The sequence below is a fragment of the Oreochromis niloticus genome, linkage group LG12 (genome assembly GCF_001858045.2).
Source record: "Oreochromis niloticus isolate F11D_XX linkage group LG12, O_niloticus_UMD_NMBU, whole genome shotgun sequence".
Classification (NCBI taxonomy): domain Eukaryota; kingdom Metazoa; phylum Chordata; class Actinopteri; order Cichliformes; family Cichlidae; genus Oreochromis; species Oreochromis niloticus.
This window is the reverse complement of record NC_031977.2, coordinates 8,775,840-8,803,387: the sequence shown is the minus strand read 5'-3', so window position 1 is coordinate 8,803,387 and position 27,548 is coordinate 8,775,840. Positions and strand designations below refer to the sequence as shown.

The window sequence follows — 27,548 nt, the reverse complement described above, 5'->3', positions numbered from 1 at the left end:
TGAGAATGAGTGAGTAAAATAACAATAGAGCTGTTTCTTTAATCACATTTAGACTCTTACATAAGCCAAACTGAGTCATCCCTGGACAGACACACTTCTTCCCTCAGATTTGTGTATTACCTCCAGCCAGTCTGTGAATAACTATTATTTTATTTCAGCCAACGTGTCGAGGGGGGAATTGCTACTTAAGGCAATGATTTATTTTTTTTTACCAGAAAAAAAAAGTTGATAAGCCAAATTTATGCAAACTTTATAGTTACCGACAACAAACGTAACACCTTAATTTCCTTTCTTAATCTAATAAGACAAAAAAGTGTTGAGGGGGTGACTGCAGGTTTGTTTTGTTTTGTTTTTTTGCATTTCACACACACAAGATGGCAATACTGGACCGAAACTTTAGTCCAACCTGAAACATTTAGACAACTTTTACACATTAATACTTTCTTTGCAACCACAACATTTTGACAATAGCCTACATTTTAATCTCATCCCTTAAGTTTCTATTTTACCTGTCAATCTAACACGTTGCAATCTTCAAGGTGCTGGAAACATTAATCAGAGTTCTTTTTCCCATAATAACATGATTGCATCTCATAGTTCATCCACATCCATGATGTGAACCTCTACTGCATGCCAAAGGTGCTCTGCTGGATTGGTGACAGTGGAGGCCATTTGAGTGAACTCACTGCCATGTTCAACAAACTAGTTTAGGATGATCTGACCTTTGTGACATGGTGCGTTATCCTCGTGGAAGCAGTCATCAGGAGATGGGCCCACTGTGGTCTTAAAGAGATAGATGTGGGATTTAAAACATGCTCAGTTGGTTCTAAAGTATGCCAAAAAAACATTCCTCGCACTATTATACCATCACCACCAGCCTGACCAGTTGATATAATTCGGACCCCTATCTCAATGTTGACTCATCAGACCAGGCACTGTTTTACCAGTCTTTTTTTGTCCAGTTTTCGTGAGCCTGTGTTGTAGCCTATTCTTAGCTGACAGGAGCGGCACCCAAAGTGGTCTTCCAGCCCGTTCTCACTCTCGAGTAACATCCCCACAATGTTTCACATCCCGCGGTGTTCCTGAGGAACGTGAAAGGTGACCTTCTGCGTTCTTATGCTACACGCCGGGTTATGGGTGAAATCCAGTAAAGTGACGGTCCCGCGGTAATACACGTTCCAGCCATGTATTCCAGCCCAAACCCTAACCTTATCCCTAACCATAACCTTATCCCTAACCATAACCTTATCCCTAGCCCTAACCAGCTCTTTAATGACGTTAAATAGTGTTTTCCAAAGCGATTTAAGTAAAATGAATGAACATGTGTAGATTGATTCCGAACGGTTCTCATGTTTCCTCATTTTTCCGATCTCGTCATTTAGGGACATGTTGGGTGCCCGGAAGCGTAATGTGTTGACGATTTGTCACCTAGCGTAAAATATTACGCTTTGGGAGTGAGAACGTGTTGGGTCTTCTGTTGCTGTAGCCCATCAACTTCAAGATTCAACATGTTGTGCATTCAGAGATGCCCTTCGGCATTCCTCAGAGATGCTCTTCTGCATTGTAACAAGTGGTTATTTGAGTTGTTGTTGCCTTTCTATCAGCTTGAAGCAGTCTGACCACTCTGGCAACAACAAGGCATTTTGTCCCTGAGGACTTTCTCTTACTGGATAGTTTCTCTTTTGTGGACTGTCACGGTGGGTTGTTAGTGTGTCATTTTGTATTCATTTGTGGTCTAGTTTCAGTCAATTTCTAGGTTGCTGTTAGTCCTTTGTTTCTTAATTTCTTTGTGTCATCTTCCCCTGTGTTAAAGTTCCCCTTGTTGTTTATTGGGTGTTATTGGTCATGCTTCTTGCCTGCCTGGTTAATGTTGTCAAGTTCGTGTCATGCCTGCGTCTTATTATGTTTTCCTGTTTATTTTGAAAGTCCAGTTTTCATGTCTTTGTGTTTTGGTTTACATTTCCTGTGCATCATTATGTTCATCCTAGTCAGCTGTTTCCTCACGTGTCTCCACTCCCCCTCATCACCTTATGTGTATATTTAAGTCCTTTGTCTCTTACTGTTCTTTGTCAGGTCGTCTATTATCCTCGCCACAGATTTAATAGTTTTCCCTCATTGTTTCACTGTTTCATAGCATTCCTAGTTACTCTGTGTTCATAGTTTTTCATAGTTCTTTCACAGTGTCATAGTCTTTTAGTTTACAGTGTTCTTAGTCTCCTTAGTTTTCCCAGTTTCAGTGTGTCTCTAGTGTTGTTCTCATGCCCTCAGCCACTATAAAGGCTCGCTTTATTTTTGGAAACTTAGTTCTATCTCCACTGTCTCTGCTTTTGGGTCTACCTCATCGACACACCGGCGCACCCCGCCGTGACAGTGGACCATTTTCTGTGAACCTTAGAGATGGTTGTGTGGGAAAATCCCACCAGATAAGCAGTTTCTGAAATACTCGGACAAGCCCATCTGGCACCAACAACCGTGCCATGTTCAGAGTCACTTAAATCAACTTTCTTCCCCATTCTAATGCTCAGTTTCAACTCAGCAGGTCTTCTTGATCAAGACTAGATGCCTAAATGCATCAGGTTTCTAGTAGATATTTGTGATATTTGTGATAAGGGGCAATTGAACAGGTGTACCTAATAAAGTGGTCAGTAAGTCTATATAACTTCTTTTAATCTGACTGAATGTTAAACTTATACCCTCTAGCATCCTTTTTTTTTTCTCCAGTTCACCATTGTAGCCACACTGACTCATGTTATAATATTGCAACAGCCGCAATCAAACTGTTACCCACATGTGTATACAGTACAACCCATGTCCAGACTTGTGACTGGTACTCCTATCTATAGCACAAAGTTATGTTATCATTAAAGTGCCAACTTTGAAAAAGCACAGTAAACACAGCATAAAGTGGGAATAAAGTTGAATTATTCTGTGAAGGCAAGTCTGCAAAATATTATTTTGGAAGCACCTTCCACAGAACAAGGGAGATTTTAACAGAGATTGATTACTACTGTATTGTCCTGTAAGCACTTAACTATCCATGTGGAACCACGGGGAAATGTGGGCATGCTGAACACAGCTCAAGGACAGATCTGAGACAAAAGTGATCTATAATCCTTCTCAACATTCAATACTTCAGGCCTGCTTTGGGGTCCCAAAACAATCCTGGTTTTCAGTGCTCACCGATAACATCCCTGACCCTTTAAAATCTGTTGGATTTTTTCTATTTTGTTAATTATGTAGCAATGAAAACCATTTTCTATCGGTGACCTATTTACAGAGTCATCCTGTATACTTACAAGACACACCTAGCTTCACAAAGCACTTCCCCTCATCAGACTTTAAATCCTTTATGTCTGTTTTACTTCCTCCTAATTGTTGTAAACCCTCTGAGTGGATATTTTATGGCCTTTCCTACACAACTCACCACCTGTCACTATTGGAGGTTTAAGGGCTCTCACGGCAATAGGGATGATGGGCAGCTATTAGTGACACAGTGATAAATGAAATCCACTTCCAACAGTCATTGTGTCCATCCCAGTCAGTGCTGGGTGTCCTTGGACAACAAAGGAAAAACAGCAGAGAACAGAAGAGAGCTGAGCGGGGTAGATAATAGGGTACAGGAATAAAGGAGAATTAAAAAGCTCGGGGAAAAAAATCTGCAACACAAAAGCATTGAGTTAAACCAGAACGGTGACAAAACAAAACAGCTGGCATTAAAGTATCTGAGGAAAGTGCACCAAAGACCAAAGGGTGGAATTTATGCATCCCAACTAAAGTTTTCACTGGTGTTCCAGCTAGACTCAGTCAAAGTCAGTTTGATGATCTTCCCTTTATAATGAGAGTCAGTGACCATACAAAAATATGGATAATGTAGGAGGCACTGCATGGCCCCTGAATCCAACATGAGCATGTAGAGCATGTTGCTCTACATGCGTCAACATGTGGCAACAAAACATGCATAAAACTAAAGGACGGAAAAGTGACTCTAAATTTCTTCAAAGGCCTTCAGAGCAAAATGTTGCAAATTTCTAGTCCAACGGACCTACTTGGGTAAAATTTTAAAAATAAATGAATAAAAGTCAGACTGTTTCGACTAATTCACCAACACCTGCCGCTAGTGCTACATAACAAATAACTAACAAGCTCCACTTCCTTTAGTTTTTTTTTCTAAAGCGCCATTTCCAAGGTCAATAATACCATTTATGTTTTTCCTGATGTGTCTCTCACTGCTGCTGCTCCTGTCATGTCACGTTATTTGATTTAAACCACTGCTGCCACCATTTTCTGTTGCCGCTGATGTTGTTGCTGTCTGCTATTTCTGGTCAGCGCTGCATCACAAGCACTAACGCACCACTTACATCTTGCCTTTATCTATACTGTTACATTACTCTACTGCCATAGTGCAGTATTTGCAGTTTATTTGAACCAAGCAATTCCCATCACACACATTATTTAACACTGTTCTGTTTTCGGCATGCTCCTCCGACTCTTTGTCCCATCAGACCCCGACAACACATGACTCCAACCTCCTGCCAGTGTTTCTGATCTCTTCTTCCTGACAATGGAGCCCCAAGAGGACTTTATTCTGCTCTTCTGCTCCTCGGGCTAGTTCCCAAGCACTAAGTCACATCTTTCTGTGCATCATGGCTTGTTGGTCAATCTATCACACACTAGACATTTTATGTATGGCTCAATTATTTCTATTACTGGTTGTTGTGCTGTTGGGTAAAGAAGCTGATTTGAAAAAAAACACAAATAGCTATGTTTTTTTTTTTTTCGAACAACACACACACAGGTTTTTCAGACCTCTTAATACCTCTTAATCTTTGTTATCAGGTGTTTTCAGCTCCATTGCAACAAATGTACAAAATCAAGCAAATAGATAAACCAATTAAATTGTGAGCTGTAATTTCACAAAGTTGAAGAGTTTAGGCGGCAGTGGGAATGAGAATCAGCACCTCCGAAGGGTGGCTGGACTCTCCCCTAGAGATAGGGTGAGAAGTTCAGCCATCTGGAAGGGGCTCAGAGTAGAGCCGCTGCTCCTCCACATCGAAAGGAGCCATTTTAGGTGGTTCAGGCATCTAATAAGGATGCCTCCTGGGAGCCTCCTAGGTGAGAGGTTCCGGGCATGTCCCACTGGGAGGAGGCCCCGGAGCAGGCCCCGGACAGGCTGGAGAGATTATATCTCTCGGCTGGCCTGGAACGCCTGGGTGTTCCCACGGACAAGCTGGAGGCGGCTGGGGAGAGGGAGATCTGGGCTTCTCTGCTTAGGCTGCTGCCCCTGCTTATCTGCCCCAGATGAGCGGAAGAAGATGGATGGATGGATGGAAGAGTTTAGGGACCACAGCAACTCAGCAACAGACCATATACAGTTACAGAACGGGCTTGCCATGTGCTAGTGTGCATAATGTGTAAAAGTGTCCAACTCTCTCGACTCAGTAACTTGTCTCACATTAACATCAGCACAGAAACTGTGTACCAAGAGCTTCATGCTATGAGCTTCCAAGGCTAAACAGCTTCTGTCAGTATAATGTATAAATGGCCCTGTACCTATGTCCATATAATCTATCTGTCGTACTGCATTTACTTAAAATCTATGGTAGAGGTTAGACAAATTACATCTAAGCTTTGGTTTCATCGAGGTTAAATTAGTCTATTAGCTGTTTAATAAGCAGAAAGTCCTCCTTATCTTTCAGTTTTTGGTTCCTTTTGGTATCATTTGTAACATTGTACATGTTTAGCATGTCTGCAATAATTGTGACTTTGATACACATATGAGAAAGTTTGCAGCACGTGTGACCTCTGTTAGCTAATAGATGCTAGCTAACAGAGACCGCTGACATAGCTAACAGCCTATTAGCTGTTTAACAACATTTAGGTGTTAAGCAGCTAAAAGACTAAAAGCAATTTAGTGATTACTTTGTTACCTGGCGTTAGAACAACGCGGTACTTGTTATGACATTACCTTCTGATCCTTGTGTTTGCTCTCCAAGTGATCGCTGTTAAGTGACTTGTTTTGCAGTCTCATGAATTTTTGGTTCAGGTCATATGTCTTTCTTCATTTTTTAATTAATATTCATGTAACAGAGGCAAACTGGTCTCAATTTGTTTCAGCTGCACAGCCTCACCTATAAATAACTATTATGTAAGTAGAAATAATGAGGTTAAGACAGAATTTATGTATGCATGGCGCCTTTTGATTTGGACCAGCACTGTTAGGAAGCTCCTCAGTCCACAAAAACTTTTTCTCAGTTACCTCGATGTTGTGTTTTTTAGTTAGAAATGAGACCGTTCTCTCTTCTCTGTCACATTAGTAAATCGCTCCATCTTGTCACACAATCTACTTTTCCTTCCTGAATGGATTTATGCCTGCTTGTTATGCATTTAGCCATTTTCTGCTCCCTGTCAATTATTTAATGGAGTTCCTTTATGGTGGCAGCCATGGCGACCTGATTTGTAATGCAGCTACAAAGCCTCTAGAGGCTTTTGGCTCTCCAAAGGAAATTACATTTGTACATGTGCATGCTTGTCATTGTGCTGCACTTACTGGCCACCTAAATATACACTTTCAGCTGTGAGTAGCATCTCACTAACAGTCTCAAATGCAAGTTCCCAAAATGTTACGTTAAATATTAAAGAGTGTACTCATTTTCTCTTCATTATTATACAACGAGTAAAGTCTGGTACTGGAAGGTGAATAAGTATGTGCCAGCAAATCTGTCTTCCTTTCCGTTTTTTTCCCTGTCATGATGATGAGAGAGAGCCAGGGTGAAGAGCCCCTCCATCTTTGTCACCTTCCCTTTGGTTCTGTCGCTCTCCCTCTCAAAGGACACCTTGAAAACTAAATAAGCTTAAAGGAAGTCTCAGATGTGGGGGAGGAATCCAAGTCTCCACTTCTTCCCGTTTTTCTTCTGACCTTTGAGAAAAAATGTTGAGCAATTTTAGTTACCAAGGATACCACAGACAGCTCCTCTTTTGAACCGACTCACTTTTTTTCCAATTTGGCATCTAGCCAGCAGTTGGTATAGCTGAAGTAGCTGCGCGCCCCATTATACGCCATCATTTCATGCTTCTGCAAATGGAAAAGGACAGTGAGGAGGAGCTGTAGCCAACTTGTTCCAGAGTCACAACACTACCATGCAACACAAAGGCAACCGTTGAGTGCTGCTCTTTTTTCAACCTCTTATCCTCTTACTGACCTTTTATTTTGGGCAGATGAAAATATCAGAGATATTAAAAAGCTCGGCTAAGAGCAAGAGGATATATTTAAAGGCTATAACCCATGTGAGGGCAAAACAAGACATTGTAAAGTTGTTGTAAAAATAAAGTACACCCTCTTTCAATTATAAGATTTTACATATATTAAAAAATAATCTGGTTCTTAGGTAAATACAATCTCAGATGAGCAACAGAACATGACATATTACACTGTGTCATTTATTTAAAAAAAAAAAAAAAAAAAAGATCAAGTACAGTCTTATCACTTCCATAAGGATTACGAGGGTAAGCAGCAGCCAGGTGCTAATGATCAAATGCATGTGTGAGCACTTTTATAAAAGCACAAGTTCTGGCACTTTTCTGGTCTGGAGCATTCAGGTGTGTGTTAACACAATGGAAAGACAACAGGAATGACCTTAGATTTTTACACGTGGAAACATTCAAGACAGTTGTCTTTTTTCCCAGCAGATTTACCCCAAGGTCAGACTGTGCTATGAATGCTATGCAAAAAGCTCAAGTGCTACATTTCAGCCTCCACAGGCCTGGATTAGTATGTGAAATGTTAATGTTCATCACAGTACAATTATAAGGAGACTGAACACATATGGGTTGTTTGGATGGGTTGCAAGAAGAAAGTCTTGTTTCTCTAAAAAAAAATAAAAATAAAAAAAAAAACATAACAGCATGGCTTAGGTTTACAAAACTGCATCTGAACAAACCAGAAGACATCTGGAAAAATGTCCTCTGGACAGACAAGAGCGAATCCAAATCAGCGTTTGGCCACAATGCAAAGTGCTACATTTGGCGAAGACTAAACACAAGAAACCAGCACAAATACGTCACACCAGCTGTCCGCATGTTGGTGCAGGGGTGATGATTTGAGCTTGTTTTGCAGATATTGGATCTGGGCTCTTCGAGTAATCGAGTCAAACATGAACCCCTCTGTATGTCAGGCCATCTGTCTGACAGCTGAAGATTGGACTAAACTGGGTCATGCAACAAGACAATGATCACAAGCACAGCAGCAAATAAACAGCAGAATGGCTGAAAAAGAAAGAATCACTGTGCTGGCCCAGTCAAAGTCCAGACCTCAACCTGATTGAAATGTTGCGATGGGACCTCAAGAGGTCTGTCCATAAATGAATGTCTGCAAACCTCAATGACCTGAAACAGCATTGTAAAGAAGAGTGGGCCAAAGTCTTCCACAACAATGTGAGACACTGATAAAGTAAAGAAAACAATTACTTCACGTTTTTGCTGCTAAAAGCGTGTACTTTCTCTTTAGCATCACTGTACCAAATCAAATTTTATATTGACAATTAAATATATATATACAGTATTAGGGGTGCAACAATACATGTATCGGTACTGAACCGTTCGATACAGTGCTTTCGGTTCGGTACGCATATGTATCGAACAATACAAAATTTTTAATTTATTTTATCAACTTTTCTTCTGACGATGCTGTCTGTGTTGAGAGCTCAGTGGATCTGCGTTCGACTACTCTGCCTAGGCTGCACTGTCAAGCGCAGATCCACTGAGCGCAGCACAAGCTAGCAAGACAGAAGTTCCCAAAATTGAACCTTCCCCACCCTCATTCAGATCTGGCGTTTGGAACTATGTTGGTTTTCATGTGAAGCATGACCCTGAAGGTAAGCACGTCATGGACAAAAGTAAAACAGTATGTCGGATGTGCCACGCAATGCTCAATTACATTGGTGGGAACTAGTGCGTTAGCACAGTTAGCTCATTAACGTGTTGACGCCGTCCAGCCCCACGCACGGCGCGATCCACGGTAACTCGTTAACGGATATTTGCCGCGTTATAATTTTAACTCGTTAACGGAGATTTGCCGAATTATGGCGTTAACGTCATTTTAACGAGATTAACGCTGACAGCACTAGTGGGAACACAAGTGGACTGCACATTTACACCGACATCATCCTAGTGCAGGGGTCGGCAACCCGCGGCTCCGGAGCCACATGCGGCTCTTTAGTCCTTATAGTGCGGCTCCGTATGGTTTGGGAAAATAAATTAGAAGTATTTCGCTGAAGTGTATTTTATTTATGTTAGTTCTTTTAAACTTGTAGTTCTAAATTGGAAGATTATTGTGATATTGAAATATAAATATAAAATTATATTCTATAATTTTTTCCTCGCTCAATATAAGCATCACACTCGCGGAAGCCGGTATTCCCGCCGAAACGCCGTGCATTTATCGAGACTTTCAACCCCAGGTAGGCCAATTATGGATCTTCGGATCCACATTATGTCAGCAGCTCCACCGTGAACTATGTTAAAGACAAACACTGCTCACGCCTCACAGACGACAGATGACAGCTACAGTCCTGCGTAAACTGACTTCGCACAGCACCGATTAGCAGACTCTGTGCACAGAGGTTCAGGAGCAGAAGTCCCATTGTAAACACATCACGGCAGACCCGACGATGTTTGCATGAACGCGCTTTTCAGCATCTCTTTATTGACCACTTTTCACACACGGTTGCTGTACGCATACAGCCGGCTGTAGCTTCGCAGCTCACAGCCCGACACACACCACCAACAACATCAGCAGAGAGAGCACAGACTTTAAGGCGGCGAGGCGTGATTGCGGGTGTCGCTCAGGTGCGTCCGCCTCCCCTGCAGCGGCACTGCAGACCACGCCCCCGCTGCACGCATTAACCAGGTAAAATACATATTTAGGCAGAATTTTGCAAATATCTATTTTTCATTTTTCAGCAGCATAGAGCTTTTTTTCCAATTATTTTTTAAGAGTCAGGTCAAGGCTCCAACAGCCCAAAGGAGATATAAGGGTGGCGGCTGACAACAGTTTTTGTTTGCTACATGGATCATTTTAGTTCAGCTGGGTGTCTTTGCTTTTGTTATATTTCTTTAAGAGTTCAAAATGTGTTGATTACATAAATATAATTTAATTTTCTCTGTAGCACTTCATGGATTTCATAAGCAGCACACCTTAGTTGTTCACACAAAGCATAAAGATAAAAAACAATATATACAGTGTTATCTTTATTTTAGATGTCAAAAAGTATTTGCGGCTCCCAGTGTTTTCTTTTGCGTGGAAACCGGGTCCAAATGGCTCTTTGGGTGTAAAAGGTTGCAGACCCCTGTCCTAGTGCAAAGACAAGTGGAAGCAGACAAAAACAACAAGCACGCATGCTACAAACTTTACCCAAGTCATTTAGACAGCCGTCAGCACATGATTCTCCTTATTGGGACCTGATATGTTTAATATGCTGCTGAGAATATACCCCAGAAGAAGCGTATAGTATAGCTTTTATTTTGGAAAGAGCCATTTCTCTGTAATAAACTCTCTTTATTTATTTATTTATTTATTTTTATGATTTTGTTGTTTCAGCAACATTAAATTTAATAACTGTACTTTTGAGTTAAAATGTATATTTATAATTTTAATAAATGACAAATTAAAAAGGCATGAACATTTTTTTGTATCGAAAAAATATCAAACTGTGACACCAAAGTATCGAACCGAACCGAACTGTGAATTTTGTGTATCGTTGCACCCCTAATATATATATACATATTGTAAGCTATATAAAGTCTTTTATATGTATTTTCTGCAGTTCTGTGTTGTTATGGTTCCTTTTGATTGTCTCATGTAATAAAATTCAAATGACCTTGCTGTTAAAAGGAGCTATACAAGTACATTCACTAAAGGCTTCTCCCTTTATTTTTATCCATATACAACAATAGCTCATCTGTGTGCATTCAAACACGAAGCATGATTGGTAAAGAAAAAATGCAAGTGTTCTCTTTTTTAGAATCTTATATGCAAACGTTACTGATTTATTCATGTGATCATTTTCTCATCCCAATCAGGAGCACAGGAGATCTGAGGGGGGATTGTAATCTTTTAAACGATTCAGTGGATCTACTGCATGTCTTCTATCTCGTTGGATTTGTCACTTTAATTGGAAAATCTATTGAAGTATAAATCAATTAAGCTGTATTCTATACAGAAAGATTTTGATCAAATAAATGACAAAAGTATGTTCAGCCAGAGGTAATGACATAAGCAAAGATAGGATATGACTTCAGCAAGATTGATATTAATAATTTCCAGGAGAAGAAAGCAATGAATTAAATTTGATTTTGTACTGGATGACACACATCAGAACATCAAACGTGGAGGTCAAATTCAGTGCACTACCCAGAGATGAAGAAATGACTAATGACAAGAATATTCATTATAGCAAGAATTTTGCTAATCTCATCTAAGGCAAGCGAGGGGGAAAAAATATCAATTATTCACCTGCGTCTGATGGCACTTTTTGGGGAAATTTAGGTTAAAACAAAAATAAAAATGTAATAAAATTAATTAATTAATTACACGTACTCCAAGGAAAAACTCATAATTTCACATATTTACATTTATATTAAAGAACTAGATACTTTCTGGGAACAAAGTGGTACATTATGACAAAATGTTGAATAGTATTTGATGTTATAAAAGCACAAATTAACTCCCAAAAATGTGGAGTTTTTTGCCACCAATTCACTTTGCAAGACTGGATCAAATTTTTGTGACAGCCGAGTACGGAGCCATATTGATGATTTAACCAGTAACGTACTTGCATGGGTCCATTGTGTTGAATGCACAAAAGCTGTCACCTCATCCTCGTTTCTTTTTGTCTAAATACACTGCACTATTTTTTAATGCAAAAAAAAGAAGTGCAAAGTAAGCTGTACTCTGATTAAGAGCTTCACAATCAACCTCACAGCTTTGTTTTCCTCATAAATTTACATTAGTTTTTGAAAAATGACCCTCTTTTCAAGGTCTCACTTCTTCATGTTTTTGTTTTTCTTCTTTTACCTGCAATTATGGAACCAGTAGCTGTCTTAACTTTTTGCTGAAAACCCATATTTAATCACAGTTGTACATGTCCGTGTACATCCCCAGTCTCAGTGTGGCCTAATTTCAAAGACAGACAGACAAAATGCCATTGCAGGTGAGCAAACACAGCTGTGACAACAAGGTAATAACAGTGATAATAGTGATCTGGCAAAATAGAGGTTAGCATTGTGTTGCAGAAGCAGTGCACATAATTATAGGCGAAAAACTGTCACTCTAAGAAAAAATGCAGTGCAGCGAGGAATGTGTGCGAACAACGAAGCTGGCTTATTCAGCTACGGTGTGTTTTTTAATGTAGACTGACTGCATATGCACCAGCGTCCTGTTCATTTACATCATGAAATTATTCATGTTAGAGTTTATTCAATCAGATTTGGGAAACTGAGTGGCAGTAAAATCCTTCCTGTGTTATGCCGAGCAGTAAGCTCCATCATTTGAGCTAAAGGAGGAAAACTGTGGTTCTTTCTAAGAGGTGTCTCCACCTTCCACAAAGCATATGCAGTTTTGAACTTAAGTGTAGAGCAGCAATAAATATAGCACACAATCTGTTTTCTTACAGGTGATGTATATTTTTTGTGCTCTCACAGACACACCCACTCAATCCATGAACACTGGAACTGCTGATCTGAGCACCTACAAACTCGTGAGTCATTACAATCAGGGGCACATTTCTTACTCACTGATGATTATGATATAATTTTTTAAAAAAGTTTTCCTCACAAATGTGAGATAAATATCGTATTTTACCTCTTTGAAGCAAACCGTGTTAAAAGACACAATCAAATGTTTCAAATGTTTCATTGTAAACAGCTTCTGGCTACTACGAATACCATTACTATCAGCATCAACAAGGAAAAGCAGTGTGGGCCTTTATCTGCTTTATCACCTGCCTGATCCTCTTATTGTTATATCACCGCTCGTTGCTTTGGCACAATCTTGACAACACTTTTTTTTTTTTTTTGGTTTCCAATTTTTCAGTTGTTTAGTTTTAATTAAAGCAGAAAATCGCTGATATAAAAAAAACACCCATGTATGTGTGTACATATCTTAAATGAATAAGATAAAGTTTTAAAAAAACTATCCATGGTGCGTCGAACTTGATTTATAGTACCAGACCATAACCAGCTAATAACACCTGACCCAAATAACAAGGAAAACAAATCTGCTATAAAGTCACAGCCATTGAGGACATCCATCATACAACATTCTCTGATAATTACCTGACAGCTATATTATTCTGACACCGCTGCTACTGTTTGGGAACAAGGCAGAGTGAGAAGGAGTGACCCTATATATACAGTCCCGAACAAGACTTTAAGACCACTTGAAAAATGACCCAAAAAAAATCATATTTTGCATGGTTGGATCTTAGCAAGGTTCCAAGTAGAGCTTCAACATGCAACAAAAAGAAATGGGACTGAGACAAAACATTTTTTGAGCATGCAATTTATTGAAAACAACGCTTAAACTGAAACAGGCTGTTTTACAGCTGATCAAAAGTTTAGGACCACATGCCTTTAAAAGGCCAAATCTGTGTAAAAATGTGGATTCATTGACATTTTCTGTCAGGTAGTCACACTGTCATGATGTTCTGATGGCAAAGGAAAAAAAACATTCCCTTTTTGAATGTGGTTGGGTTGTTGAACTGCATAAGCATAATTTAGAATTTTTTTAAATGATCCTGAGGGTTATGGAACAAAAAAGTCAAGTGGAGGACCCAAAAAAATTTCGCCAGCACTGAGCCAGAGGATCCAATTGGCTGTCCATCAAGTCACTGGATGATGATCCACCCAAATTAAGGCCGTTACTGGTGCCAACTGCAGCCCCATAACCATCAGACTGCATCTGACACTGAAGGGCTTCAAAAACATAAAGCGTCTTCAAAGGGCTCGTCTCCTTGAACGCCACAGAACTGCCCGTTTGGACTTTGCAAGTGAGCACAAAACATGGGACATTGAAAGGTGGAAGAAAGTTTTATTCTCTCATGAGAAAAAATGCAACCTTGATGGTCCTGATGGTTTTCAGCGTTACTGGCATGACAAGCAGATCCCACCTGAGATGTTTTCTATGTGCCACAGTGGAGGGGGCGCCATAATGGTCTGGGGTGCTTTTTCCTTCAGTGGAACAAAGGAGCTTTAGGAGGTGCAGGGGCGTCAAACGGCCAATGGCTATGTCCAGATGTTGCAGAGAGTGTCCCTCATGACTGAGGGCTGTTATCTGTGTGGTAACGACTGGGTTTATCAACAGGACAACGCTACAGTACACAATGCCCGCAGGACGAGGGACTTCTTCCAGGAGAATAACATCATTCTAATTGGACCATCCTGCATGTTCCCCTGATCCAAATCCAAATGGGAACCTTTGGGGATGGATGGCAAGGGAAGTTTTCAAAAATGGACAACAGTGGAGCTGCTCATTGCTGAGTTCATGTTTGAAATTTTGATTTCTGGTTTGGGGGTGGTTTACAGGTTTTTTTGGAGGTGTGATCTTAAACTTTTGATCAGCTGTAAAACAGCCTGTTTCAGTTTAAGTGTTGTTTTCAATAAACTGCATGCTCAAAAGTAATGTTTTGTCACACTCCCATTTCTTTTTGTTGCATGGTGAAGCTCTACTTGAAACCTTGTTAAGATCCAACCATGCAAAATATGATTTTCTTGCCATTTTTGAAGTGGTCTTAAAATTTTGTTTGGGACTGTATAATTACATTTTAGTTTTTTGTTGTTGTTGTGTGTTATTTTGAATAATGTCACTAACCTGCAGACTAAACTGTCAGTACTCAGGATCAGTGTGTTTTTCTGCAAGATTTGAAGCTACAGATCTAGAGAGCGTTGAATCAAGAATTTATGTGGTCAGCACATCTCTCTCGCTGTATGTTGAAATGCCTTCTGATTGTCAGCTTACAGGAGCTTTCTATTCTGTATGCCAGGCTAATCTGTCAGTGTTAAGATTCTCCTTTTTCTGAGCAATCCTGAATACTCAAAATCAGCTAAGAGCGCAACATTGTATTGGTAATGTTTCTGTTTACTGCTGTTTTTAAACTTTTGTAGTTGCTTCTTGCTAGAATTTTCCCTTTTCCACACCAGACATTTCAAAGAGTGAAGTTCAGCACACAGTGCACTGACCCAGTTAGTTGTCAGTTCTAAAGTTCGGTGTCTTGCTGAAGGGCAGTTTGGCAGTGATGGGTGTGCCATAACTCAGTTTGCTATTTCACAGCTGGAATACAAACTCTGTCTAGTGCCGGGAGTTAAATCACTAACTTCCCAGCATTTACCTGACCTAAATAACAGGGAAAACAAATCTGCTGTAAAGTCACATTGAACTATAGCCAATGAGCACATCCATCATAAAACATTCTTGGATTGTTAACTGATAAGTATATTTTAATGATGCACAGCAGTGAGCATATATGAAGAGCGATGTATCAGTTAGAGTAACATGCACAAGTTAATTAAAGTCTGCATGTCTGAAGACATTGCCGCTAAAAGCTGTCACCCGTGGCAGCGTTACAGTATGTGTTCCAATGCAGACAGTACGTTTAGACATGCAACACACTATACACAGAGTAATGCACACGATTGCTCACTGAATTATCAGAGATGACTTCTCAATAACTGTTTGTAGGATCTTTAATACCGTTGCATTTAGTGGACCGTATAAATATTCAGTCCATGTGCACAAATGAACTGAATGTCAGCTTGAGTTGCAGAGTTATTCTGCAAGAGCAACAATATGCTAAATGTCCTGAATATATTATCTGCAATCCACAGTGTGTGCGCGTGCGTGTGTGTGTGTGTGTGTGTATGCATATGTGCGTGTATGTTTGCAGTCTCTCAGCTCCATCAACAGGAAACCCATTATCTCACTGCTTAGTAAATTCTTGTTGGTGCTTTGTTCAGCCTTGATGAGTAATGGACCCCACCTTTGTTATACCACATAACACAAAGCATGATTTATACCACACTAAATTCACTCAGCACTTTGCCCTTTTCTGCATCCTGTCCCCAGAGTTTGCTGGGTAAATAAGGTGACAGACCAAGAATAGCAAAATAAACTCAGATCTCTATCCGTGGTCTGGTTAGTGATCTATCATCCTCTGTGTCACTGCAGATGAAAGTGAAACATACCCATACTGCTGCTTCTGTATTAACGCCGGTGGTTGAGATCGAATGTTGATCTGAATCTGGTTTTAAAGCTCACTGATTAGGAGGCTCCAACAAAGAAAACCTCCAAATAGACACAATAAATCAAACAGACACATCATGCGATCATGTTCGTGAAGCATGAATCTTTGTGCTTTTCAAACTCGTGCAGCATTTTCATGAAAGACAGGATGCATTGAATTTTTTTTTCAATGTAGGTGTTAAAGTGAATAAAGAACTGAAGAAATGAAGCTTTGGACAAGCTATGAGCTTTTCAAAAGGCACCCATAATTCAGAGATCCAGAGCATGTATTTAGGTTGATTCAAAACTTTTATTAAGTGGTTTGTTCCAGTTTCTCCCTGATTTGAAGTGTTTCTTTAGTCTCCAGATTGACTTCAGACAAGCTATTTAGGGCAGTTTGAAAATTTTTTTTCGGAACATGTCATTCATTTTTAAATGTGGCAAAGTCTGATTCGTGTTTCTGGGACTATTCTAACCAAAGCTACCTAAAAGTTAATCACAAAGCTTCCACATGTGCTTTTTCAGGCATTTAAGAAGCACCTGCCCAAAGACCCACACACACACACTTTCAGATGAATCATAGTTTGCAATGGGAATAATTTAGCTCCTTTTGTTTAGCGAGTATGCCACAATATCTGTTAATTTAATCAGTTTAGCAATAAAATCGTTTTATGTAAAATTCTGTTTTCCATATGGTTGACCTTAGAGGACATGAAAAACATTTCTGTGCTTTGCTTTACCTCTGGTATCGGTATCTTAAAGACTCCAGCACTTTCCTGTGTCTTAGCTATAACCTAGTAGTTTCACTCCAATAAAAACATAGTCATGTCTCCAACAGAACATACATCAAAATCTGAAAATTATTGTCCTCAATTGATGTTTTTAAATTTCTATTTAAGCATACATTTAGTTAATTCTTACATAGATCCCCTTTGCTTATTGCTCTTGAGTTATTTGTGAACTGGGAAGATTTTTCACATTTCCAAGTTCCTCTTAACTTTCATGTTAACAACTTCAGAGTATCAGTTATTTGACAGAGTTGTAACTACACTCAGCCCACACATTTTGTTCACACCAGAGAGAAGAGTCTGTGTGCAGACTGCAGGACAGGGGTAAGAAGATTCTGCACCATGTGTGTCTCTGTGGTCATTCCTCAGTCAAAGTGTATGTGATTTTTTTTTCTGGAACCACTTTTACTGGCCCTAACCAAGTCAATCTTACATTTCAGTAATATCCACTGGCTGTGGAACATGTCTGTCTTTTATTCTTCCCGTTTTATTTGTGTAATCTAAACTGTGACACATACCACAGCCTTTATAGCCTGAGCTAAACTCCAGTACCGATCTCTTTGAAATACATAAAAATTACATAAAGATTTGATTAAAAATAAGCTCAAATTATGCAATAAATACATACTTTGAAATGCAGAACTAAAATAATAAATAAGCTATGCAGATCATTCAGAAGCTTTCTGTGATCCCTTTTGCATGCTAAGTTATTTTTAAGGGGATTTAAAAAAAAAAAAAAACTTGCTGTATCAACTAAATCTGCATGATGTGTTCAAACCATTATGTAGGTCACAACTATATTGTGACCTTTATAATGGTATATAGGTCTCCTTCACTCATTTACCAGCTAGACTATATTAGAAAAGTATTTTGATACACAATGCCTCGTGGACTGATATCCAATTTTTGGTAAATACAAGATAAGCTACTGCTCTCAGACGCTACATATGTTATTGTTTTGACCCGACACCTTTCACACAAAGGTTTACCCAAAATACACATTTTAAAGTTTCCTCGAGTGAGTTATCAAAAAACAGATAAAACATTCAGGGTGCTAATGCTTGTTTCTGTTACTCTGCATCATGAACATGGAGTTCAAAATGATATTGATAACCAGATTTGGTTGTCCAAAAAGCTTAAACAAGAGTTTGGCTTTAGATTGTGACACATGGAGTTGACATAAAAGTGGTTTGACTTGGACTTTTTAACAAAGCTTAAATGTTCTGAGGCTATTTGCTGTAATTATGATGTTATGAGGGCTGAAAAATGCTGGGAAAATTAACACAAACTGAGAATTTAAAACTTCTATGTGTGTCAAGGCCCATGACCAGAAAAATATTTTTGATTGAATTTATTTTCTATACTTAACTAATTAATATAGTATTAAATGTGCTAAATGTATTATGCAAAAATCAAAGAATATACAAAAACTGTAAATTGTCAGATGACAGTGACGGGGTCAGGTTGGTATAATCTGTGTCACTTTCTTTTAGTTGCATTCTCTGTTAATAAGCTTGTTTGCTTGCAGGTTGATCTGATTGATCAGTGTAAAGCACAGAGTGCACGCTACTGTGCAGATTGTAAAGACCCAGATTTGGAGGTTAGGTTTGCCTCAACCGCCACTCATGTTTCACATTTTTTCATATGTGTGGCTTGTGCAGTTTTCCACAGTATATACAGTAAAATTAGACACTGTCACTGCAATAGTCTCCCTTATATTCTCGTATTGGACCACAGTTTTGAGTTTTAATTTCTTCATTTATGAATTCATATCAATCCTGAAACAATGCTGAAATCAGTCCTGTTTAATTTTAAGTGCATTTAATGATAAATCTCAATCAACAAACTGAAATCTCTTCATTAATGTAACTTCCAAATGTAGTGAATACACATGACACACTGTGACTGACACTGGATCTGACTTCGCTATAATTCAATTCAATTCAGTTTTATTTATGCAGCTCCAAATCACAACAACAGTCACCACAGGGGCTTTATATTGTTAGGTAGACCCTACAATAATACATACAGAGAAAACTCAACAATCATTTGACCCCCTATGAGCAAGCAGTTTGGTGACAGTGGGGAGGAAAAACTCTCTTTTAACAGGAAGAAATCTATGGAAGGTTCAGGAAGGGGCGGCCATGAGAGAAGGAAGACAGGCTAAAAGACATGCTGTGGAAAGCATATAACTAACAAGAAGGATAATGATAATGTTTGCCTGCATCATGTGCTGAAAACTAAAGCCTTCAAACAGCAATACAACATTGCGATCATTTTTATAATTTCACTCTCTTCTCTTTGATTTTTTTTTTTTGTTCTCAGTTATTTCAAACCCCTACAGGTCCATTCCCACACACACCTCACCCTGTCACATGATCAATGTGCAATTTGTCTTTCGCTTTGCATGCTCCTCTAATAAAACTCAAACAGACCGTTAAACAGGATGGTTATGGTGCGTTGTGTAAGCAGGATTTATCAATGATTAACTTGATCTAAAAAAGAAAAAATCCTGCTCCCAGCATTTTTATTTAATGCTGCTCTGAAATGTTTTTCACTGACAGCAGTTTGCTTTAGAAGAAGAAGTGTTTGTCTACATTGCAGGAACAGTGATGCATTTTAAAAGTAAATACTGTTTCCTCTTAAATACAAGAGTGGTTTATCTGCTCGGAGTAAAAGAAAAGCTGTAGAGGTTTGCAACAGGAAGTGGGTCTCGTGTGGTCTCTAAAACCTCTCAAGTTTAGCACTTTCTCTAACCTGGTTGGGTCCACAGGAATTAAAAATTCACTGTGACATCCTGTTTAATCCCAAAACACACTTTCTTTACTGATTAAGCACATCTTTATGAGCATGACCTGATTGCACAGGCCTCGTCTGAGATGTCTGTTCCTTCAGATTTTGGAGAGGTGGCCGACAAGCGGGGAGCGGATAGTGCCCAGGAAAGTGGCGCTTTAGTGTCACATCTTATTACCACAGGAAACATCACAGAGGTCAAGTCATCTATGTGTGGTGCTGCAGGTGGACATTTCCCAGCTGCTCTAAGCAAAGGAAGTCTCTCCTGGGACAAAAGTGCACGCCTCCTTCACAAAAAATATTATCAGTTGCGGAGAACCGGTTGACATACTTCCCCCCATCCATCGCACTCCCTGCAGGAGCTTACAGGTGTGATCACACCTATGTTGCACTAAGTCTGAACCTTGATGGAAAAGTTTACTTCGCTCCATTCCTGTGATATTTTTTTTTCTTGACCTACATCCCTCTCCGTCTTAGACAAGTTCACTGACAGTTAAGCCATTTGATTTGCAAATTTAACAAGCCCCACTCCTCCGTTCCTTCAGAGTCGTCTTTTCTTAGACTTCTGGGGAACTACAGAAAAAAGGACTTTCCTCGCTTCCCACTGTTGTGAATAAATCATTCATCTTTGACTTCTGAATTATTGAGCGTACAACATATTACTCTCAGTCAAGGTAAAAACTGAATGTAGCCTAAAGTGATACTAACTTTTTAGGGAAGTGGGCATGAAGGCTGCTACTGAAAGTGCATGCTGGAACGCTGTATGAAGGAGCAGGCCTACGTTAGTTCGGGCAGGAGGCCTTGGGTATGTAACTTCACTTTTCTTCACTTCACAGCACATCAAGAGACTGACTCTTCTGCTGTGACTGGGTCATGCTTTGGTGTGTTAGCTTCGATTTGCACTATTGAATCTCCATTTAAAGAGGCTGGAGGTGATGAACGCGCTTTTACAGTCAAACTCTAAGTCTCCATTTGCACAAACAGTACAAACTAACTGAAGCTTTTTATATTACTGGGTATTTTGGGAGTAGAGCAGCAGGTTGTTTGTTTAGAATATATATATTTAGAACAGAAAACATAGGACGGTGCTTTTTTAAATGAAAGTCAAATCTTTCTAGAAAGTTTAATAATAATTTCTTAATGGGTTTTTATATATTTCCATATATCGATAGAGCAATATACACACAATTATTGTTACTTTAGCACCAAATATCAATATGTTTTATTACACTGTTGTATATAGGTGCTCCTAAAGAATTGTACCACATATCTGACTCACCACAGTCTCTAAAACATGACTCCTCGTGGTGGCACTAATCAAATACACTCGCCAGTTCATGTATTAGTTACACCTTGCTAGCACTGGGTTGGACAGCTTTCGGTTTCACAACTGCCTTTATTCTTCGTGGCAGAGCTTCAACAAGACCCAGGAAACATTCCTTTGAGATTTTGGTCCATAGTGACATGGCGTCGTCACACAGTTGCTGCAGATTTGTCAGATTCACATACATGATGTGAATCTCCTGTTCCACCACATCCCAAAGGTGCTCTGTTGGATTGATATCTGGTGACTGTTGAGGACATTTGAGTACAGCGAACTCACTGCTGTGTTCAGGAAACTGCTCTGAAATGATTTGAGCTTTGTGACATGGTGTTATCCTGCTGGGCGTGTGTTAACCAGCATGTGCCCATCAGAAGATGAGTACACTGTGGTCATGAAAGGATGAGGGGGGGGGAAGGGAACTCAAAGTGTGCCAAGAAAATATCCCCACACTGTTGCACCACCACCAGCCTGAACTGTTGATACAAAGCAGGATGGATCCATGCTTTCATGATGTTTATGACGACATTTTTCCAATCTTCTGTTGTTGTAGTTTGCTGAGTCTGTGTGAATTATAGCCTCAGTTTCCTGTTCTTAACTCAGAGGAGTGGCACCTGGTGTGGTCTTCTGCTGCTGTAGCCCATCAGCTGCACAGTTTGACGTGCTGTGCATTCAGAGATGCTCTTCTGCATATCTTAGTTGTAACGATTAGATATTTGGGTTACTATTACTTTCCTATCAGCTCAAAGCAGTCTGGCCTCTCCTCTGATATCTGGCATCAAAGAAGGTGTTTTTGCCTTCAGAACTGATGCTCACTGGATTTTTGATTTTCTTTCTCAGATCATTCTCTGTAAGATGTGAAAAATCCAAACAGATCAGCAGTTTCTGGCCGTGTGGCCTCAACAGCCATGCCACATTTAAAGTGACTTAAACCATCAATTTTCCCCATTCTGATGCTCAATTTGATCGTCAAATTGGTATGTAGCTAACTTGCCCACATCTACATGCCTAAATGAACTGAGTTGCTGCCATGTGATTGGCTGATTAAATATTTGTACTAGTGAGCAGTTGAACTGATGTACGTAATGAAATGTAAATGAGTTTTATCTAAACATAAGTCACTTGTGGTGAAGCAGAGACTCAAAGGAGAATAATGGCAAAGAAAAAACAAAGAAGATCAGAGCTAATTACTTGACGTGACACATCATGGATGTAGTTTTATTGTGCTCGTTTCCAGCTCTCTATTTTTGTTCTTGGACTCTGTTAATGTAGCTTTGCATGAGCCACAACTCAAAATAACCCTTATTTGCCTCTTGCTGGCCCTCTGCCTTAAAACTGCAATTCTGATTGCCAGATTGTCTGCTGCTAAAACTTTTCTAGTAGTTTGATTTTTTTTTTTTTTATTTAACTTGCTGGATTAGATGAGAAGACACACACACACAAAGTTCCTATCTGGTCATTTTATTAACACCATGGTGTTGTTGGGCTAATGTGAGAAGACTGAAACCCTTTGGAGTCACAGTAAGAATGTTTTCTCTCACATTGTTCGCTGAAACAGGAAATGCTTCCCCTGCGCAGGCAAACTGCTCAAGTCTCACGCTTGTCAAGTCATTTTTATAAGGCACAGTTTGCAGTGGTAAGAGACTGAGAGCTTAGAGTTAGACCAAGGCTTAATTTGCTGGCTGGTAATTTAGTTAATTACATATTTCTTTATGAATGCGCACCAGTAAATTGCCTTACTGACAAAAAATACAATAGCATGGGTCTTTGATCAGGCTAAGAATTATTAAAGGGACACACTTTTGTTTTTATATGTGACATTAAGTTTGCTTCAAGGACTGTCTGATTCTTCTTTCAGCACAGCTACAAACTCATTCCTGTGCCACAGTTCTAACAGGATGAATGATATGACCTTACGGAGATACTGTATTCCACCAGGATGACAGCGATCACGCTGAAACACCGCCACTGAACTCTGTCAAATCCAGGATCATAAATGAATCAACCACTTACACTAGAGACCGTCCTTCTATGTTGGCATATACATCGCACGCTCTCCCCTTTAAATCTAAATGGGCTCTGAGAGAAAATCAATAGTCCTCTCTGTTGTGGAACACCTAGGCTTCAGGGAGCATATAATCGCTGCAAACACATCTGGTCAATTTGCAGCACTGCTCTTGAGCTTCTCTTTTTTTTAGAACGCATGTCCTTGGGACTCTGAGACGACTGCGAGAGGCCCTTAATTACAGCTAATCATGCGTCTAATTGGTAATTCTCATCCTAATGAGTGATCTCTACACTTCCTGTTGTGAATCATATGCCCAACACACACTGCATTGTTTAATTAAACTGACTCTGTTTTCATGGAGATCGACACAAACACTTCGGGGGGACTGCCTGTAGAGCTGGTGTTAGGGATGAAAACAAACCTAAACTGATACAACATTAGCTGAAATTCTCTTTCAGTCGTTTGCTAGGGGAAGGTCAGACAGATGCAGAAAGCAACCTTGGTGGCTCGGTGACTTGGTTTTGATTTCACGGCTACAGATTCAATTAGACGCTGTGTTTTTACAGACACACTCGCTCAAAGGTGGCTCCATCTGTCCTTTTTGAGTGTATAGTATGAGCATGCCACATTTATAATCACAGCAAGTGGGTAAGATCAGCAAAGGCTTTTTGCCACAGTCTCTCTGATCCTTTTCAGATTGGCTCCGATGAGTTCAGCTTGCGTGATGTACAAGTTTGGGTTCACGCAGAAAATTTCTTAATCATACTTTTAGTCATTAAATGATTTGTAAAAGGCAGTTATGATTTCTAATACTATTCTTTTTTGTCCTTCAAATTTTGCTTTTTTCAAAGGATTTCCATTCCATTTGCAGAAACCAGAGTCCAGCAGACCTTTGGCATTCTGTCTTCATTGAGGTAATCTAGAGACATTAACCCCATGCTTCCTGATGTACCTCCTACTTGCTAAATTGGTTTCCTGAGCAATTCATATGCACCAAACAGTCAAGCTGTTCACAGGACAGCTCAATAGGGTTAAGCTAACTGCTTCTACTCTAAAGAGTTCTTCATATTTAGAGCTGTGCTTTGCATGAGCATACTGTTGTACTGTTGGGAGAGATCAGCTCTTATCGGGCCATGTTTGTAGAGTATGGCAAAGTAACGGAGAAAACATGTGCCACCAAGGCATCCCATTTTTTCCAGCAGACTTGACAAATGACATCAAGCACCTACAACAAACCTTTCATTGGTTCTGCATCTCACAGATGTTCTTCTTCCTGGTCTAAAAACTGAAACCTCCATTCACCACCTGTCCCACATCCGTGTTCTTTGACATGTTTGAAATATTTCCTCCTCGTGGCACTTTTTTTTTTTTGTTCTCCTGTTTTCACTGCTCTGCAGTCAAACTTAGCATCCAAGAGTGCCCTCTTCACTGTTGTTCATGCCCTGAGACTGGTATTGCAGAGATACCACTTAATGAAGCTCCCAGCTGAGAATCTATGAGGCATCTGTTTCTTAAACCAGAGATATGCTTTACTTGTCTTGTAGCTCAGCTGTGCAGGTTGGCAGTTCTGTGAGGGGAGTACTGTACACCATTGGATGCAATCTTGTGTCAAATTTTTAGGTTTTTGGCAAAGGCCTACATTTTTTAGAACTTCCGTTTCAAAAAGAAACTGGAATGCCTTGATCCATTCAATAGTTCTTTTTTTTTTTTTCAAAAATAAGAACTATTTAAAGTGGCTTCAAACTTTTAAGCAATATTACAGGTTATTGGTTCCACATGGTTCCATAGGGGACCTAACCCTCAGCCTCTATCCAAACTCATCAACCAACCCAAAACACATCCATACTTCTGTCAGCTTTACTACAGCTGACTGGTGCAATCACAGTATCACAGTGTGATATCTGTGAGCCAGTTCCTCCCATAATATCATTAGCTTATCAAGCGTACTTAAGCCCCACGTGCTTCACTCATTCACACACAGGAAACATGCATAATTCTGAGCATAATACCCTGAGGTAATAACATCTGATTGGAAAGTCAAGGGAAATAATCAGTTAATCAATACAACCATGAGCCTCTTCCTTCATTATGGTTACAGGGGCAGATTGGTTACACCAATCACCTGATGTTTATCACAGTGTGGATTGTATTGAGAGCAGTGGAAAATTCTCATTTCTCTTTACGAGCAGAGTTAGCTCAGGTTTTGTGAGCAGTCACTCCAATACCTGAGATGCGCAGTGGGATTTTGGTGTGTGGGGATGAGAGCTCAGGTCTTACATTCCCCATTTTGAAAGTGGAATGTAAAGCAATTAACTGGGAATTCAGTTTCATGAATAGGGACAAATAGAAAATGGGCAAAAAAATAAATATGAAAGATCATATTTGAGTTTTTTCTGTGACAAAAAAAAAAACAGTTCAGATTTCTAATATGAAATTTACACTGTGTACTGCTGCATGCACTTAAAGGGAATTTTCCCCGCTGCTTTGTTCTTGTTGTTAAGACTAACAGTGAGAAGGGGCAACCTACATCAACTGGAGCAGATATGCAGGACATTGGTAAGTCATCTATAAAGGAAATAGCTGCTGTAAGGTCAATGGGCGCTGATCCTCAAAGCATACAGGAAATGCTGCTGCCGTGGTCCGGTCAAGCAAATGAATAAGACCTGCTGTAGATCATTCACAGTCTATGAACTCATCTTCTGCTCCAGTGGCTTCAACCGCACAAATAACTACGCAAATGCGTGTGAATGTCTCACAGAACAACATCGTTATTTCATTCGCTCCGCTTGCGGATCATTACTTCATTTGCAGCTTGGTCTGTTCTTGGCTTCGGTTAACGCGCTGCGCGCTGCGTGCGTAATTTTGGTACCTGTGCATAACGAAAGTCATCAAAGCAGTAACGAAAGCAGCTCTGATACAGTGCTTTGAAAACTTTTGGAAACTTACCTATCCACGCTGATCACACACAGGGTCATGATGGAGGCAGTGCAGCACATTACATCCATGCCGATGAAGATGTTGCAGAACACCTCCCCAAAAAGCCACTTGCCCCCGGTGAGATCTGTCACGATCACGAACGGCATGACTACTATTGCCACTGACAGGTCAGCCACCGCCAAAGACACCAGCAGATAGTTTGAAGGCTGTCTCAGTTTCTTCACCACGCACACCGCGATCACCACCAGCGTGTTTCCCATCACTGTGACCGCCGTGATGATCGCCAGCATCACCCCGATAACGATCTTCTCCGGGCGAGTGAAATCCTGCAGCTGCTCCCCGCACGACTCGTTCCACATGGCTGTGGGGCTGATGGTGACGAGGAGAAGCTGCAGAGAGCCATTGATAACTTCGGAATTGTCCTCCTTCTTGTTAAAAGTGGGCTCAATCCCCGAAATATTGAACATCACGACAATGTTATCCGGATAGGGGTGCAAGGGTGGCCTCGCCAGAGCACTCCAGTTACGCGCATATTTGGATGTGTGTGACCTGCTGTCGGTTCCTGTCCAGCGGTTTTACATCGAGTGTGTTGCAGCTGCACCACATCGGAGCTGCCAGCAACTCAACAGGGTTCTTAACTGTCTTCTGTTTATCAATGATTCGTCTCAAGAAGTGCTATCCGGACACGTGGTACATCCCTATAGGGAAATATAACTTCTCCAAAATGATCAATCAGGAAGGGAGCAGAAAAAAGTTGCAGAATTTAAATATAGCTACTCCAGAAATGCCTGCTGCTCAGTGCATCACCTCGACAAATATGGACTTGCCTCTTTGGGGAGTTGCGATGCGCAAACCGCACCTATCAATGTGACGCATGTGCTAGGACGCAGAGACAGCCTAAGAACTTGACGCATATGGACATAAGCCTACAGAAGTGGTTTCGCGGTGGGTTGGGAGAGGTTAGAACGTGAAAAGCCTTTATTAGTGATGTGCATGTTGGTGCATCTAGCCACAGGGCTCCCCCTCAAAAAGACATGATGTACAAATGTTATGAACAGAATATGTTCGAGTTCGTATTTGGAAAACAATGCAACCTTACTTTCTTCTAAACAATATTGCTTTCAGAAAGAACTGACTTGAAACTCAGCTGCTTATTTTAAAGCTCTTTACGGTCCAGTCTTTCATGGAGGGAGGAAAAAAACCTGCAGTAAATTTTGCATGACAGATATCTCCACATGTCTGTTAAATCTGAAAAAGAAACAGGAAATGAACTTAAGGGCATTCTTCCAGTGCCTCCGACATGCAAAAAAAAAACAAAAAAACACATGTTTTCTAATAGTAGGACGCATTAGACACTCAAAATGCAAAACCACTTAACAAAAGGTACATTTTCTCCCAGTGTGCTTTTGTGCTGATGCTTTTCTTGGTTGC

The 27,548-nt window shown here is 40.1% G+C and overlaps 1 protein-coding gene across 1 annotated transcript in view; it reads right to left on the bottom strand.

Annotated features, from left to right (window-relative positions):
- htr7c (5-hydroxytryptamine (serotonin) receptor 7c) overlaps positions 1-26,949 on the bottom strand; it is a 33,987-nt gene extending 7,038 nt beyond the window's left edge. The window contains exon 1 of the mRNA XM_005473025.4: positions 26,127-26,949. Coding sequence (XP_005473082.1) covers positions 26,127-26,584 — 458 coding nt within the window. The 5' untranslated portion in view covers positions 26,585-26,949. The remainder of the gene's footprint in view (positions 1-26,126) is intronic.
- Between the last annotated feature and the right edge of the window lie 599 nt (positions 26,950-27,548).